Source organism: Hyla sarda, chromosome 5, assembly GCF_029499605.1.
Source record: "Hyla sarda isolate aHylSar1 chromosome 5, aHylSar1.hap1, whole genome shotgun sequence".
Classification (NCBI taxonomy): Eukaryota; Metazoa; Chordata; class Amphibia; order Anura; family Hylidae; genus Hyla; species Hyla sarda.
Genome location: NC_079193.1, coordinates 303,191,504 through 303,210,675, shown reverse-complemented (window position 1 = coordinate 303,210,675; position 19,172 = coordinate 303,191,504). Strand labels below are relative to the sequence as shown.

The window sequence follows — 19,172 nt, the reverse complement described above, 5'->3', positions numbered from 1 at the left end:
TTTGTTGCACAATGATTTTTTTTTCCATTTCACTGTAGATTTTTGGGCAAAATTACTGATGTCATTACAAAGCAGAATTGGTGCAAAAAATTATTCATCATATGGATTTTTAGGTGCAAAATTTAAAGAGTCATGATTTTTAAAAGGTAAGGAGGAAAAACGAAAGTGCAAAAACTGAAAAATGCTTGGCCCTTAAGTGGTAAAATTTTTTTTGAATACTTAATAAAGAAAATGGCTCCTGAAAATCCTACCACTGCAGCAGCATCAGGTTTGTCCATGAATCATGGACAAGAGATGATTCATGGACAAGGCTGCATGAGCAGACACACCAATCAGGTCCCACCTCCATAAGGGAGGGACACGCCCCCTTCCCGAGAGGATTTCTAACACTGTGAGCTAAAGAAAAGAGGTATTTTTATAATATAGGTGATAGAGGCATAAAAATTACATGTACATGGTCAGGATTAGGTACTGAGTAACATATTATTTTTATAATTTTTGTGGGATCTGACAGGTATGCGTTAAAGTATTATTAAACAATAGTGGACTTCTGACATTACACATGAGACACTTTTGCATAAAAAACTAGGAATCTTACTATACAATGCTTGATTCCCTTATAAATCTATGTTTATTCTAGGCTAGGGAAAATATATAACAGATAGGAGGTTGCCCTATTACAGATTTTGTACAGAAGCTCCAAGCTCCGATGCGATTTAGCCCCACAGCCAATGACTATAATTAAAGTATTACACATCTTCAGCCAACTTTAATCAAAGTAGACTTCTATTTGTCGCTGTAGCAATCGGACCATGACTAATTATGGATACATTATTGAGATTTGTGAATATGACAGTGTGTTCTGACACACGGTATAAATCAGTAACCAGACACACAACAAAAATAAGTCAAGCAGAACAAGAACATTTCTCATCAGCCTGCAGTACGAACTTCAGACGTAGAAGGACACAATAACTCGGTGGCTCACAGGCTGCTCAAGTTGCTTTGGCTCAGATCTGCGAGGCTGGAATGCCAGTAGTAGCCTACACACAGAGATCACATCTCAGTTTGGGGACTGATATATCATCTGGACAGGTCCGCGTCCCAGAAACGCCTTCAGGATGCATGTAGTTCCCATTACAGAGCAGAAAGTTGCAACTATCATTTTTATAAGACTTTATAACAGAAGAAACTAATGATGTTTCTGTCGTGTTCATGAAGTGCTGTTAGAGTTGCCCTCCTATATATCCAGTACAATGAGGTCCACTAATACACTGTAACACACTGCAGTTGTGTGAGCAGGACTAGATCTATGAAGTTAGAGGGGTACTCCCCTGGAAAACATTTTTTTTTAAATAAACTGGTGCCAGAAAATTTTACAGATTTGTATATTACTTCTATTTAAAAATCTTTACCCTTCCAGTACTTATCAGCTGTATGTTCCAGAGGAAGTTCTTTTCTTTTTGATTTTTCATTCTGTCTGACCACAGTGCTCTCTGTTGACACCTCTGTCTATTTAGGAACTGTCCGGAGCAGGATAGATTTGCTATGGGGATTTGCTTCTACTCTGAACAATTCCTAAAATGGACAGAGGTGTCAGCAGAGAGCACTGTGGTCAGACAGAAAGGAAATTAAAAAAGAAAATAACTTCCCCTGGAACATACAGCAGTACTGAAAGGGTTAAGATGTGTAAATATAAAAATTATTTACATATCTGTTCAACTTTCTGGCACCAGTTTATCTCATAAAGTAAACAGGTTTCTGACTATACCTAAACACAATTATCTGTCCCAAATGGTTCAGGTCCTGACCAGAGGGGGCGACCTACTAGACTTAATATTAACCAACAGACCTGACAGAGTAACTAATGTGCAGGTAGAAGGACACCAAGGAAATAGTGATCATAATATAATACATTGTATCTTGTTTTTCAATAAGGGAATCTCTCGAGGGGCCAAAAAAACTATAAACTTTAGCAAGGCAAAGTTTGATCAACTCAGAGAAGCCTTTAACAATATAAATTGGGAGAATGTCCTAAAAAACAAGAATATTGATACTAAATGGGAGACTTTTAAAAATATCTTAAATTCTCACTGTAAGATGTATATATCTTATGGGAATAAAAGGGTCAGGAATAAAAGAAAACCAATATGGATGAATAAAAATGTTAAGGAGGAAATAAATGACAAAAATAAAGCATTGAAACTACAAAAACAGGACAACAGTGAAGAAAAAAACTGATAAAAGCCGCAAAAGACAGAAAGACTCATTGCCAAAGAGAGTAAAACTAACCCCAAATGTTTTTTAACTATATAAATAGCAAAAAGGTTAAAAATGTAAGCATTGGCCCTTTAAAAACTGATGAGGAGGAAATTATAAACGGGGATCAGGAAAAACAAAATATATTAAACAAATTCTTCTCCACTGTGTTCACCGGGGAAAATGAAATGCCAGGTGAAATACAGTGTGATAAGGTAAACTCCCCAAGACAGGTCACCTGTCTAACCCAGGAAGAAGTACAGTGCCGCCTACAAAAAAAAATCAAAATAGGCAAATCGCCATGTCCAGATGGCATTCACCCCTGTGTTCTAAAGGAATTAAGTAATGTGATAGACAGACCCCTATTTTTAATATTTAGGGACTCTATAGTAACAGGGACTGTTCCCCAGGACTGGCGCATGGCAAATGTGGTGCAAATATTTAAAAAGGGGTCAAAAGGTGACCCTGGGAATTATAGGCCTGTTAGTTTAACCTCTGTTGTATGTAAATTGTTTCAGGGTTTTCTATTGGATGCAATTTGGAGTATCTTGATAAAAATAAATGTATGACTCCATATCAGCATGGCTTTATGAGGGATCGGTCGTGTCAAACTAACCTGATCAGCTTTTATGAGGAGGTGAGCTCCAGACTGGACCAGGGGCAAACGCTGGATGTTGTATATCTGGATTTTTCCAAAGCATTTGATACGGTGCCACATAAAAGGTTGGTGCATAAAATGAGAATGCTTGGACTGGGGTAAAATGTGTGCAAGTGGGTAAGTAACTGTCTCAGTGATAGGAAACAGAGGGTGGTTATTAATGGTACTTCTGATTGGGTGACTGTTACTAGTGGGGTACCACAGGAGTCAGTCTTGGGTCCTGTCCTATTTAATATATTAATGACCTTGTAGAGGGGTTGAATAGTAAAGTATGGTAGCAATCTTTGCAGATGATAGTGTTTACCGCTTTACTAAACTCTGTAAAGCGGTAAACACTATAGAGGACAGTGCACTGTTACAAATGGATCTGGATAGTTTGGAGGTTTGGGCTGGGAAGTGGCAGATGAGGTACAACACTGATAAATGTAAGGAAATGCACAAGGGGAAGAAAGATCCAGGCTGGGATTATGTATTAAATGGGAGAACACTTGGGATGACTGACGTGGAAAAGGACTTAGGAGTCTTCGTTAACAGTAAATTTAGCTGTAGTGACCAGTGTCGGGCAGCTGCTGCCAAGGTAAATAAAATCATGGGGTGCATCAATAGGGGCATAGATGCCCACGACAAGGAAATCATTCTACCTCTGTACAAATCACTAGTCAGACCACGCATAGAATACTGTGTACAGTACTGGGCACCAGTGTACAAGAAAGATATAGTGGAGCTGGAGAGGGATCAAAGACGGGCAACCAGAGTGATAAAGGGAATGGGACGACTACAGTACCCAGAAAGATTATGAGAATTGGGGTTATTTAGTTTTGAAAAAAGAAGGCTTAGGGGCGGCCTAATAACTATGTATAAATATATCAGGGGTCCGTACAGAGATCTCTCCCATGATCTATTCATACCCAGGACTGTATCTATAACAAGGGGGCATCCTCTACATCTAGAGAAAAGAAGGTTTCTACACCAGCACAGACGGGGGTTTTTTACTGTAAGAGCAGTGAGACTGTGGAATTCTCTGCCAGATGAGGTGGTCATGATGAACTCTGTAAAAGAATTTAAGGACTCAAAACAATCTTTGTTTCTGCACTTTCGTTTTTTCCTCATCTTCTAAAAAGCATAACGCGTTCAATTTTGCACCTACAGACCCATATAAGGGCTTGTTTTTTGTGCCACCAATTGTACTTTGTAATGACCTTACTTATTTTATAACATAATCTGCAGGGAAACAAAAAAAAAAAAACGTATTTGTGGCATGAAATGGAAAAAAAAGCCATTTTGCTAATTTTTAGGGCTTCCATTTCTACGCAGTGTACTTTTCAGTAAAAATGACACATTAACTTTATTCTGTAGGTCCATACGGTTGGAGGGATACCCAATTTATGTAGGTTTTATTTATTTTACTACTTTAAAAAAAATTATAACTACATGCACCAAAATTAGTATGTTTAAAATTGCAATTTTCTGACCAATATAACTTTTTTATTTTTCTGCGTATGGGACTATATGAGGGCTTATTTTTTGCGCCATGGTCTGTAGTTTTTATCGGGATGGGACTTTTTGATCACTGTTAATTAATATTTTTATGGTATATGAAGTGACAAAAATTCACAATTTGGTATTTTGGTATTTTTTTACGTGAACGCCATCGTCCGTGCGGTTTAGCTAACCTTATATTTTAATAGTTCAAACATTTACGCACAAGGTGGTGCCACACAGGATAATTTTTTTATTACATTATTTTATTTAAAAAATAGGAAAAGGGGAGTAATTAAAAAAGTTATTGGGGGGGGGCTTATTCACATTTATTCTCTTTTTTTTTTTTTACCACTTTTTACTTTTTTTTGCCCCCCTTTCGATTGCATACACTGTTCATTGCGATGCTATAGCATTGCATTGATCAGTGTTACCAGCACTCTGCTGCTCTAGCCTGGAGCAGTAGATCGCCGATCAGACGACGAGGAGGCAGGTAAGGACCCTCCTGTCGTCCAGTAAGCTGATCGGGACATCGCAATTCTGTAGCAATAGTAAAATAAAAGCTTGTACTTACCTCCCCCACTCTTCTGCAGCCTCCGGTATTACAGCGCCCGGTCTCCATTGTGCTGCACTTCCTGGTGCAGTGGTCAATACCTCACACTGCCGCTCAGCCATTCACTGGCTGAGGGGGGGGGGGCACTGATGCGGACAGTGTCTGATCACAGGGGATCCAGCTGCTGGGAACCCCCCAAGATCTCTGCCATGGGCCTCTGAGATCTGAGAGGAGCGCATGATGGGTACGGTACATGCTCCATTCATTCTTTATCGGAGCACTGAAGAAACCTGAGTGCTTTACTCAGGCATCTTCGGCACTCCTATAGTAATTAACGGGGCACTTTAGGCTGGGGAATTTTAGGCCAATAGCCCTTTTGAATTCAGATTTAAACATTTATGCTGCCATGTTGGCAAACAGGTTAAACTATATACTACCCTCCCTGGTCAAAAATGACCAGGTGGGGCTCGTTAAGGGTCGGCAAGCCAGCGATGGCACTCGACGTATAATAAATATTTTATCAGTGCTGGAGAAAAAAGGAATGCCTTCTCTGCTACTTACATTAGACGCAGAGAAGGCGTTTGATAGAGTACATTGGGGTTATATGTCGCAGGTATTAGATAGAGTTGGGCTAGGGGGGCTATTGGGATTGCAGTGATGGCTCTGTATAAGGGCCCATCAGCATCTGTGAATATTTCGGGGATTAGGTCAGATGAATTCATATTACAAATGGTACAAGACAAGGGTGCCCATTGTCACCTATAATATTCGCACTGATGATGGAATCCTTAGCACAGAGTATTAGGGAATGTCGGGAAATAAAGGGAATAGTTATAGGGAAGACGGAATACAAATTGGGATTGTTTGCAGATGATATTATTTTAAGTTTAGTTGATCCGATGAATTCATTATTTAAGGTAACAGAAATCTTGGCGGAATTTGGGAAAATTAGTTATTACAAAATCAATGCAGACAAATCAAATATATTAGACATTTCAATACCGCCCCCTTTAAAAAAAATGCTTCAAAATAAATTTTTATACCAATGGGTGGGGGGGGGGCAGATTATATACCTGGGAATAATTCTTACATATCCATTATCTAATATAATTGGAGTAAATTGCTCCAAATTAAGCTTAGATATAACACGAGATGTGTTTAACTTTACAAAATTACCGTTATCATGGTCTGGTCGCATCGCAGTAACTAAAATGAGCTTACTTCCTAAAATTTTATACTATTTTCGTAATTTAGTAGTACCCTTTCCACACCGAGAAATACAGAAATTACAAAAATTAAACATGAAATTAATATGGCAAAATAAAAAAGCGAGGGTGTCAACTAAATTAATGTGTTTTCCAATAAATAAGGGGGGAATGGGGTGTCCGGATCTAAAACGGTATTTATACGCAACAGTACTTGATTACACCCGATATTGGTGGCATAAGGACAAAACAAAGCAGTGGGTGGAAATGGAGACAGAACTTGCTGGGGAGGGATCTTTAAAAGAAACTCTATGGACTAGTAGGATAGGTAGGAAAGCAAAGGATCAAGGTTCTCCTACAATTGCTGCAACATTATATATTTGGTCCCTTAAAGAAACAAGAGAATCACACATATTACTAACTACGAATAACCTACCAATGTCGGTAATACAAAGCCACATACTAGATTCTAATTTTTATAAATGGGTGGAAAAAGGAATAACAACTTATGGGGACACCTAGGGAAGGACTGGATTTCTCTCCTTTAAAGAACTTAGGGAGAAATTTAACCTCCCATGGTCGGATTTCGATAAGTATTTACAGCTTCGTAATTTCATGGCGTCTATAGATATACCTCCAGTGACAGACACTACTCATATGAATCATCTTTTCTTTAATAAACCCCAGTTACAGAAAGGTTTGTCCCGGTTCTATTTAGAATTGACTCCATGTACGAATAAAATATCACAATGTATAAGATGGGAAATGGATCCGTCTCAGAAATTCTCTAATCAACAGTGGGAACATTCTTTTGTTTTAAATAGTCAAACTTCGAAATGTATTTCATTTATAGAGGTAACTAGGAAAATACTTTATAGATGGTATTTAACCCCAGCAAAATTATCCAAATTATTCCCAGAGCAATCCAACTTATGCTGGAGATGTGGGATGAAGGTGGGCACCATATTGGATTGCTCTTAAATAATATAATGGTTGGTCCTGGGGCCCAGAAGTGGGACTTTTATTGTTGCGATTAGAGAACCTTCCAATTCCGGATATGGTGGTAATAGTAAACTTCGTAACAATTGCTAAAAATAAAATAGCGGCTAAATGGAGACAACAGGGACTCCCAAATATGTGTAACTTAATTAATAAAATGCACCAGACTTGTAGAATAGAGTATGATATAGCAAGATCCTCAAATAATACTGTATGTTTTTTTTTTAACCTTTGGTCCAAGTGGTTAGCATATAAACCCTTGACAGATGAGCTTCAACGTGATGAGTGATAGATTTGTGGTGGTCTTTCAAATCCTCTTAAAAAAAAATTTCTGATTCTTCGTCAGATTACAATATCTTAATTTAAGAATTAGTGAAGTTATAATAGTGAAAATCGTTATTTCCCTTGGGTTTTATTCTTTTTCTTCTCTGTTTTCTCTTTCTGATATGTGTTGTTGAATTGTAAATAGTATATATGTTTGTTTTGAAAACAATAAAAAACTAAAAAATCTTTATTGCCATGAGAAAAACCACAAGTAAAAAAATAAATAAACGGGGCAGGTTCTGTCCCCAGCATGCGTTCCTCTCAGAGAGAAGAGGGGCCCATGTAGGAGATCGTGGGGGGTCCCAGCAGGTGGACCCCCCGCGATCAGACACTTATACCCCAATCCTGTGGATAGGGGATAAATTACTTTTCGCTGCACAATCCCTTTAAAACTTAATCTTGAGTCTTTCATAAGGAAGACACCAGGGTTTTCATCTGGCACTATATCTATAATCAAATTGCAATTATTTTACAAATTACATTTAAGTGTCGCACATTAGAGCCAATATAAAGTATATACTTTCTATAGGGGGTGTATTTTCTGTGCCTGTACTGTGTCATTTACTATGTAATTAATGCAGAGGAAATAAAGAGCCTAAGTCACAATGACATACAATGCATTAGAAAAGTTTCAGATCTTTTCACTTTTTGCTGTTTGGCCTTGTGCTGAAATAAAACTGCACTCAATGAGAAATCCCACACAGAATGTTGGAAATCTTTTTGGAATGATTGAAATGGAAAAACTAAATATATTCCATTGACATAAATATTCAGACCCTTTAGACCCACAAGACTTAGGTTGCTTTCACACTATAAAGTTGTTCCGTTAAAAGATCCATTATAAACATCTGTTAGAAAAGCCTTAATAACGGATGTTAAATGTCCGTTACAAAATCACATTAAAGTCTATGGGATTTTTTGATTATCCGTTATGACCCATTATAGCCCGTCATGGATAACAGATGTTATTTGTGACTCAAGAAAAAACGGCTCATGCACAAATTTTTCTTCCGTCACAAGAAACGGGTAAATAAACGGCCGTTATTTTTAACATTGAAGTCTATGGCAAACGGATGAGGCTCATTCGTTTGCACCTGGTTTATAATATCCGTTATTACTTCTGAGCATACTCAGAAGAGGTGACATCAGCAGACTCCTGCAGTGCTGAGGGACTACTACTACTCCCATCATGGAACAGACTTATTTCCATGATGGGAGTAGTAATTCCCTAGCTGTGGGAGTCTGCAGACAGCTGGGGAGGCTACATTAGTGTTTGTACCACTACCCCCATCATGGAACAGAGTCTGTTCCATGCTGGGGGTTGTAGTACAGGGGCTGAGGGATTGATCGCACTGGGTTTCACTTCTGAGACCCGATGCAATTAGAAGTTATTAAGCAAGGGAGAGGGTGGCATGGTCCACAACCCTGCGATGTATCCCCCACGGGGAGCCCTGAGTGGCCGGTACAGAGGAGCCATTCAGGGCTCTCCGCGGGATTTTTAAAATGAATATTGTGAGTGGCAGCAGGGGCCATATATATATTAAAAGCGCTGTGGGGGGCAAGGTATATACAGTGGGGATCAAAAGTTTGGGCACCCCAGGTACAAATTTGTATTAATGTGCATAAAGAAGCCAAGGAAAGATGGAAAAATCTCCAAAAGGCATCAAATTACAGATTAGACATTCAACAAAAGTTAGATTTTATTTCCATCATTTACACTTTCAAAATAACAGAAAACAAAAAAATGGTGTCTGCAAAAGTTTGGGCACCCTGCAGAGTAAATATCTTGTACTGCCCCGTTTGGCAAGCATCACAGCTTGTAAACGCTTTTTGTAGCCACCCAAGAGTCTTTCAATTCTTGTTTGAGGTATCTTTGCCCATTCTTCCTTACAAAAGTCTTCCAGTTCTTTGAGATTTCTGGGCTGTATGTCACGCACTGCTCTTTTAAGGTCTATCCATAGATTTTCAGTTATGTTGAGGTCAGGAGATTGTGAAGGCCATGGCAAAACCTTCAATTGATGCCTCTTGATGTAATCCCCCGTGGATTTCGAGGTGTGTTTAGGATCATTATCCATTTGTAGAAGCCATCCTCTCTTAAACTTCAGCTTTTTTACAGATGGCATCAAGTTAGCATTCAAAATTTGCAGAAATGTTATTGAATACATTTTTCCTTCTACTCGTGAGATGTTCCCTGTGCCACTGGCTGCAATACAACCCCAAAGCATGATTGATCCACCCCCATGCTTAACAATTGGCCAGAGGTTCTTTTCATTAAATTCTGTTCTCCTTCTTCTCCAAACATACCTTTGCCAAAAAGTTCAATTTTAACCTCATCGGTCCACAGAATCTGTTTCCAAAATGCATCAGGCTTGTCTATATGTTCATTTGCAAAGTTCAAACGCTGATTTTTGTGGTGAGGATGTAGAAGAGGTTTTCTTCTGATGATTCTTCCATGAAGACCATATTTGTACTAGTATCTCTTTATAGTGGAATAGTGTACCACAACTCTAGTGTCTGCCAGATCTTTCTTTGTGCAGTCAAATGTGGGTTTTGAATTGTTTTTCTCACAATCCTGCGAGCTGTTCTGTCTGATATTTTTCTTGGTCTACCAGATCTTGCTTTAACTTCAACTGTTCCTGATGACTGGCATTTCTTAATTACATTCCAAACAGAGGATATTGAAATCTGAAAACGTTTTGCTATCTTCTTATAGCCTTCTCCAGCTTTGTGAGCGCCAACTATTTTCAGTTTCAGATTTCTAAACAACTGCTTAGAAGAACCCATGGTGCTGATTGTTGGGGCAATGTCAGATGAGTCTGGGCATTTAAAACCTTTGAGATTGACATCACCTGGTCTTCCCAGATGATGATTGAGAACAATCCATGACACTGGCAGGTCTCAGCTTTGCAAAGGGAGCAGTGCATGCTATAAAGTCTGCAGCGTGCCCAAACTATTGCAGACGCCATTTTTTTTGTTTTCTGTTATTTTGGGAGTGTAAATGAAGGAAATAAAATCTAACTTTTGTTGACATATTATAAGAATGTCTAATTTGTAAGTTGATGCCTTTTGGAGATTTTTCCATATTTCCTTGGCTTCTTATGCACATTAATACAAATTTTTACCTGTGGTGCCCAAATTTTGGTCCCCACTGTATGTATATAGATGTGCTGGGGGGCAGACATATAGCGTTATCTGCCCCCCACAGCGCTTCTATATACATATGCCACCAGAGCAATATGTATGAAAAGTACTTCTGCATCATCGGCTGGCCGGCTGCTGGCACTATGCGCTGCTGATAGAAATACTTTCCATTCATAGCGCTGCAGTGGCATATTATGACAAATGTGCTGCGGGGGGGGGGGGGGGTATATATTTTATATATATATATATATATATATATATTTACAAAGCAAATATGATGCAGCACTCCACAGGTTGCAAACAAAGGGTGGTTTTACTCCATCATGTCCATAGACAACGTTTCGCCAGTCTCACACTGGCTTTCTCAGTGTGAGACTGGCGAAACGTTGTCTATGCAAATGATGGAATAAAACCACCCTTTGTTTGCAACCTGTGGAGTGCTGCATCGTATTTGCTTTGTCTGGATTGAGGAACCGGCAGACCCAGGTTCCAGCTATGCGTGGCACCCCGAATTTCACTTGCACTCTGAATATTGGTTGTGCCGTTTCTATTTGCTATATATATATATATATATATATATATATATATATACATATATATATAAATGCGCTGGTGGGGGTCATATCTTTAATAATGCGCTGCGGGGGGCATATTATAAATGTGCTGGGGGGCTAGATATATAGGCTATATGTCTGCCCCCCCTGCAATGTTATATATATATTGCTATATTGCCCCCCACAGCCTTTTGATATACATATGACCCCCGCTGCCACTCGCAATGTTCATTTTAAAAACCCCACGGAGAGCCCTGAATGGCTCCTCAGAACCGGCCATTCAGGGCTCCTTGCGGGTGATTTAAAATGCCGCCCGCTCTCCTGCTTAATAGCTTCTGATCGCGTTGGGTCTCAGAAGTGAAACCCCGGTGTGATCAATCCCTCAGCCCCTGTACTACTACCCCATCATGGAACAGACTATGTTCCATGATGGGAGTAGTAGTACAAACACTAATGTAGCCTCCCCAGCTGTCTGCAGACTCCAGCAGCCGGGGAATTAATACTCCCATCATGGAAAGAAGTCTATACCATGATGGGAGTAGTAGTAGTCCCGGCTGTGGGAGTCTGTAGGCAGAGGTGTTATGGCCATACATGAGAGATGTTATAACGGGTCTGAACAGATTAATATTTATTCAGCCGGTAGCACCCGTTATTTCAGCCGTTATCATACATCCGTTTTACACAGTAAACGGATGTTTAATAACGGATGAATGCGCATAGTGTTAAAGCAGCATAAGATTAAGCACTTTTGGCAGTGATTACAGCCTCCAGTCTTCTTGTGGATGATGCCAGGATTTGGGGATTTTCTGCCATTCTCATCTGCAGATCCTCTCAAGCTCCATCAGGTAGGATGGGGACCGTTGGTGGAAACCATTTTCAGGTCTCTCCAGAAATATTCAAAAGAGTGCAGGTCAGGGTTCTGGCTGGGACACTAAATGACATTTACAGAGTTGTCCCTATGCCACTCTTGTGTTGTCTTAGCTGTGTGCTTAGGGTTACTGTCTCCTTGGGAGGTGAACCTTTGGCCAAGGCTAAGGTCCAGAGCACTCTGGAATCTGGTTTTTATGAAAAGGGGTTATCCAGCAAAAAATATTTTTGATTAAAATGTGCCCAGGCTGTGTAAAAACATAAAAAACTTTACTTAACTCCCTCACTCCCACTTCCTTTCTCAGAGCTACAGATGGTATGTCACAGTAAAGACACCACAGCAGCCAGCCAGGTTGGTGACATACTGTCTGCAGCTCTGGGAAGCAAAGTTCACAGGAGACCGAGCACCGTGATAATATGGCGGAGGGGGAGCGAGGGAGGTAAGTAGAGTTTTATTTTATACTTTTACACAGCCTAGGCACATTTCTGTAAAAAAAACTTTTTTTGCTGCTATAGGGCAGGTGATAACACGTGCCTGTTTTTTTCCAGACATGACAGTGATGGTTGACCTTCTGGAAATTTCTCCCATCTGCACACTTGATCTTCAGTGCTCAGCCAGAGTGACCATCGGGTTCTTGGTCATCTCTCTTAAGGACCTTCTTTCCAGAATACTTTGTTGGAGCTGCCAGCTCCAGGAAGAGTCCTGGGTGTTCCAAACTTCTTTTGTTTCAGAATTATGGAGGTCCCTGTGCTCTTGAAAATTTTTAAGTACAGCAGAAATATTATTATATCCTTCTCCAGATCTGTGTCTTCACACAATCCTGTCTTTGAGCTCTACAGGCAGTTCTTTCCTCCTCATGGCTAGCTTTTTGCTCTATGTTATTAGCTGTGAGACCTTATATAGGTCTTTCAAAATCTTTCAAAATCAAGTTTAATCACCTTAATTGACCAATGGTAAATCCAATCAAGGTGTAGAAACATCTCAAAGATGATCAAGAAAAATAGGAGACCCCAGAGCTAAATTTCGAGTGTCATAACAAACGGTCTGAATACTTATGTCCATGCTAATTTTATTTTTTTTCCCTTTTTAAGAGAAATTTGTGTGCAAAAAAATTCTAAAATTCAGTTTTCACATTCTTAATATGGGTTATTGAGTGCAGAATGATAGGGGGAAACTAGATTTATTTATTTTTTGGAAACGCTGCAACATAACGAAATGTGAAAAAAGTTAATGTCTGAACACTTTCTAAGTGCATTGTCAAGGCATCTGACTTCACTTATCACTGGGAACAGTCAGCAGGCAAGGAGCTCACATTTTGTACTTACAGCAATGCTTTGATTTCCCACATTGATGCATCCAGCGAGACAAGGATTGAAGTATGTAATTCCATCTGATCCACACACTGGCTCGTATTCATGAATTTTACAACCGCAGTTAACATTACAGCCACCTGTTAGATTCCTGTGTGCCATGGTTAGTGTCGGACTGCAAGGGAATGAGGAGGGAGATGGTGATCAAATACAGTACAAAGTTACTTAACACGTTACATTAAATTGTACCTGCCATTTAGAAAAGTCACAGGGACATGTCAAAGGTTTTGATTGGTTGGGGTCTCCGTTCTGACTTAGGACTGTGACTTCATCCTGAGAGATGGATTAAGGATATGTCAACATGTAACTAATCTGCTGCAGCTGAAATTACGCTTGCAGATTTTTCCCTGCAGATATCCTGCAGCAGAAATTCTGCAAGCGGAATTTCAGCTGTGGGCAACCTGCAGCAGATTAGTTACATGTGAACATACCCTAAGGCTATGTTCACACAGCGGAAAATGCGTGGAATGTCTGTCCATAAAAACATTGCCACAATTTGCCGTCTCAATATGTGCCAATGCATTTATGAGCAGAATCCTCAGAAAGAATGAACCTGTTCAATGTTTCTGCAGATGCCGAAAATGGGAATTCTGCAACAGAAGCATTGGCAATTTTCACTATGTGCACAGTGCAGCAGAATCTTATTGAAATGAAAGGAACTTTGCTGCAGCGGAATTTCAGAGCGGAATTTTTCTGGTGGATTCCGCTCGGAAATTCCACACTGTGAACCTAGGCAGAATTTCTGCACGTCTGCACCAATTCCACTTACGCATTCATTTGGGTGGTTTCTGGCTTGGGCGTGTGAATGGGAGTGCGGAATGCCATAGAAGTCTATTGGGCTTTAATTTGAGGCGGAACCTATGCGGAAATTCTGCCGTGTGAATAGACCCTAAGGCTATGTTCAGGGGAGTTGGAGTATTCAGCTTGGATATTCCCCCAAATGTACTGCACACTATGTGCAATCAGATTCCACTGTCGCATTCACGCAGCGGAATTTCCACAGCTTACATTCTGCCATTGAAATTCCAGATTCCGGATCCATTGCTTTATTACAGTCTATGAGCAGTATTTAAAGCAGTTTTCCTATTATTACAACTTTTTGCCTATCCACAGGACAAGTGGTGAGTGTCCGGGGGTCGGACCACTTGGACCCCCCCCCCAAGCATGAAAATAGGGGTCCAAAAGTTGAATTCTCTAAAATCTGCCGATCACTGCAAACTTGGCAACTAGCCATATAGGAGAAAATGTGGTATAAAAATCTAGCAATTTAAATGAATGGCCAACCATGTAATACATGGATGGGTTGGTTCAACAACGCAGAAAGATGCTCTTACTTATCTACTTTCCTCTCTGCTTATAGAGGGTGGTGTCCTGAGCATGGATCCTTTCTGGGTTACATACATATGGACGTGTAGATCATTAAAAAAAAGAGGGTGACAGAGATGCAAAAGCTCTTGTAATAACCTTTAATAACATAACTGCCCTATAGGGATAGAGTGAAGCCTCTCCAAAAGATTACCTTTTCAAGATGACCACACGCAGATTTTCTGCCTGGCACATTGGTCATTTAGAGAGGACTCAAGAGCACCATATTTAAAAAAAAATTTGTTTGGTGGTTGTTTCAAAAATGTTTACCTGTATTTATAAACACATAAAGGAAGTCTATAATGTGTAATAAAGTAATAAATCATAGGCTGTTGTAAATACTTTGTCACACTCACTGCTTCTTGATGTGAGAAAAGAGTGCACCCATTGTCAGGGCAAAGCACTTAGCACCTGTTCTCAGGATTGGTGGAGGATCTGTACTAAAAAAAAATGATTTTCCAGCTCCTTGTGGAGGGGTGAATAGATTTTAAAATCTTCCATGCCATTGGTTAACTTACCAGTTTACAGTATCCAAATTGTACAACAGCTAAACCAAATTGACTTGTCACAAGGACCATGACCCTGGCTGTACAGAGCCCTCCGCATCTACATCGGTTGCTGTCAAGCAGCTGATTTTGGAGACTCGCCAGTATACATGGACAGCTCTGGCTGTCAACACAATGAATGGTCCCTAGTACAATGTAATTAGGATTTTACCTACCCTGTAGTGTAAGGTATATTGATTCCTCCAAGATTAATACTTTCACATCCCACAATGAAAAGCGTAGAGAAGCAGAGCAAGGAGACCCCGCTACAGATCATGGCTAGTTTTGCCGATTCCCTAGCACTCAGTTTCAGCTTCTTGATGATGTAACCACCAAGCACAATACCCACACCAGCACTTGGGACAATGATCAGGCCTATAAAGATAAAAAACATCATCATCTTCTGTTATCATCACTGCCTTTATGGCGGACTGCATTCAGATTGCACGGCAATTATTAATTTACAATATATTTGTATAATGAAATGTTCCCGCCTCATTACATATTACACAGCAGAGCTGGACATGTGCATCGGGATAACGCTTTTAGTAATAAACCATTTGAGCGATAAAACAGATTATCCTTAAAGAGGTACTCCACTGGAAAACATTTTTTTTCATTCAACTGGTGGCAAAAAAGTTAAACAGATTTGTAGATGACTTCTATTTAAAAAATCTTAATCCTTCTAGTACTTATCAGCTGCTGTATGCTCCACAGGAAGTTCTTTTCTTTTTGAATTCCCTTTCTGTCTGACCACAGTGCTCTCTGCTGACACCTTTGTCCATTTTAGGAACTGTCCAGAATAGGAGCAAATCCCCATGGCAAACCTATCCTGCTCTGGACAGTTCCTGATATGGACAGAGGCGTCAGCAGAGAGCACTGTGGTCAGACAGAAAAGAAATTCAAGAAGAAAAGGTCTTCCTGTGAAGCAGCTGATAAGCAGCTGATAAGTACTGGAAGGATTAAGATTTTTAAAGTAACAAATCTGTTTAACTTTCTGGCACCAGTTGATTTAAAAAAAATGTTTTCCAGTGGAGTTCCATAGACAGTGAAGAGAGTGTTTTCTGACTGTCCGTGCTGTCACCTCATTCACTTAGGGGACAAACGACCTTTGTTCTCATGAGTGGTGGGGGTCCTAGTAGTTAGAATCTGATCAGCTCCTTATCACCCATTCTCTGGATAGGGGATAACTTTACATTTTGGGATACCCCTTAAGTCTTTGTTTACATTGCAGAATTTTTAAATGGAAATTCCACTGCTGCAGAGTCCCATTGATTTCAACGGGAATCTGCTGCACTGTGCACATGGTGGAATTTCCACATCAGATGTTTATGTCACGGAAATCCTGATTCCAGCATCCGCAGTAACATTAAACCGGTTTTAATGTCCATTTATTTGTTTTTGCATTTTTCTGTTTAGGTGTGCATTCACACACTAGGTTGTTCAGAGTAGTTGGCTAGTCTACCTGGATAGGGAATGGTTAATGCTCTGGACGAATGGTAACTAGGGTGTGTATATTTTAAGCCAGACTTCTCTGCAGTCTGGGCTGGTTATTTTAGTTTAATGCCACCATGTCTGTGTGTGCAATACACTTCTATGTCTGCTTGAGCTTGCACCTTGTATTTATCTTGTGATATTATCTGAGTTTTAGCCATGGTTAATAATAATCTTGTTTATTGTAGATTTTAGTCTATGTTATATTAGTCGGTTTTAGGATTATGTCTGTTCAGCTTTGTCGGTTTTCACACTGTCTCTGAGTCTAGTTTGTGTACCCTGTATATTTATATCCTGTTTGGTTGATCTGATCTTTGTACTTGTACCTGTATGTGAACAGTGTTCTATTTTACCCGTTCAGTTTTAGGGTGCATTCACACGGAGTAATTCACGCCGAAAAATTTAGGGGCGGAAAAAATAATTTTATTTTTGCGCGCAATTTGCTCGAGGACTTGCGTGCAGAAATGGGGGGAGAAAGAAGTGAAGGCTTTTTCAGCCATTTCCACGCGAATTCCGCGCAAAAACAATGTCGAGCGGAATTTTTTTTTACCATTGACTTCTATTGATTTCTGTTAGCGGATTCCGCTTGAAGAATGAACATGCTCATTCTTCAAGCAGAACGGAATTCAGCGTCGGAATTCCACAAGCAGAATTTCCGCAGTGTGAACAGGACAACGGAAAAAACATTAAAGTCAATGGGCAGAGGAGAGGTGCATTAATTTGGAGCGGAGAATTCAAGAGGAATTACTCGAGTAAATTCCTCTTGAATTACTCCGTGTAACGCACCCTTAGTGTTTTGGCTCTCAGTTCTTCCGCTATCCCCTTCAACTCCTGGATTCTGCTGTATACTCATATCATGCCTAGTCTTGTTAATTTTTATCATGTCTGCCGTTTTATCTTATATCCGGTTTTGTGAACTGTTTGTTAATTCACTATATTCCGCTCTGTTTGTGAGTTTATATTCTGCCTTGTTAGTATTTGTATTGTCTGGTATATCTGGATGTTTAGTAGTTTTCCGTTTCTGGCCTGTGACTGACCATGTTTATTATTTGTTTTTACGCCACTGCACTTTAGCGCAGGTAGGGACCGGCTCCCAGTTGTCGACACATGTTTCTGTGGATTCTGCTCAGTAATGCATTGCTATTAATGAAGACAGCACATTTCCAAGCAGTCCTAGTGCCGCTGAATCAAGCAAATATGCCTTATGCCCACTCGTGTTTTCTGGGCAGACATTTCACACATATTTTGCCATGTAAACATAGCCTTAAAGGGAACCTGTTATCACATTTTACTCTACATAACTGTTGCCAACACGTCATATAGGGTAAAAATCAGCTTGATCGATCACCGTATCTAGGTGTCTTCAGGGCTGGCCGTGATGCAGGAAACAAATAAGTTGGAAAGTTGACCTGCACCGCATGCCAAAGAGATGTAAGTAGCCCCCAGGGAGTTTCAAATCCTGAGGTAGTCACGGTGTTCTGGGCTGTAACCATTCCTACTCCAGTATGATTGACAATCCGGGCACCACCAATGTCACTGCCCTGCAAACTAAAGTCACTTCATTCACAGGGATAGCACTGCTTCAAGGCCTGAGCAAGATTTAGGGACCAGACCATTAAAAACACATTAAAAAAAAGCACATTGTAACCCGAGCAAATGAAACCCATGCCCCAGAGCTGCTGGTCATCAAATCAATCGACTAAGCCACCATGCATCAAGTGGACCACTCTATCACCGGCCAGTTTGTTCTCACATGTTAGTACATCATGTCCTGTTTGCTTCTATCTCTATTTGTTTTTCCACATCAGTTGAATCCAAAGGTTTCCATGGATGATATCCAAGTGTTTTAAAGGATACATTTCTATTTTAAGTACATGTTCAATGCCCAAATACTGTTCTAAAACTAATGTAGTTCAGCAAAGTCGAAAAAGATTTCAGTCGCAGTGAGGGCCAAGACAAGGGTAAAAAGATTGCTCCTGGTGTGAAGGTCTCCAAGTGTACCATTCCAAACATGGTATTATAGAAGCAAGAATGTGATGACTGCCAGAAGGGTAGAAGTCATGGCAGTGACCAGAAGGAGACAGAACAGCCATCATAATAAAGGAGTTTAATTTTTCCTACGATGTCTCATGATATTGATGACCTGTGACAGCCATGTATTAAGAAGACCTATTGGTTCCAGTATTTACCATTTTAGGCTCAGTTTATATTTTAGAAGAAACCACAAGGATAAAGGGGTACTGCGCTGCTCAGCGTTTGGAACAAAATTTTCTGAATGCTTAGAGCCGGCGCCGGGAGCTTGTGACGTCATAGCCCCGCCCCCTCAATGCAAGTCTATGGGAGGGGGCGTGACGACCG

General features: G+C 40.1%; 1 protein-coding gene across 5 annotated transcripts in view; it reads right to left on the bottom strand.

The window, feature by feature from the left end:
* SLCO5A1 (solute carrier organic anion transporter family member 5A1) overlaps positions 1–19,172 on the bottom strand; it is a 264,961-nt gene that overhangs the window by 17,971 nt on the left and 227,818 nt on the right. For all 5 annotated transcript variants that reach the window (XM_056522114.1, XM_056522115.1, XM_056522116.1 and 2 more), the window contains 2 exons: positions 15,497–15,695; positions 13,366–13,525 (listed from right to left, as the gene is read on the bottom strand). In XM_056522114.1, coding sequence (XP_056378089.1) covers positions 13,366–13,525; positions 15,497–15,695 — 359 coding nt within the window. The remainder of the gene's footprint in view (positions 1–13,365; positions 13,526–15,496; positions 15,696–19,172) is intronic.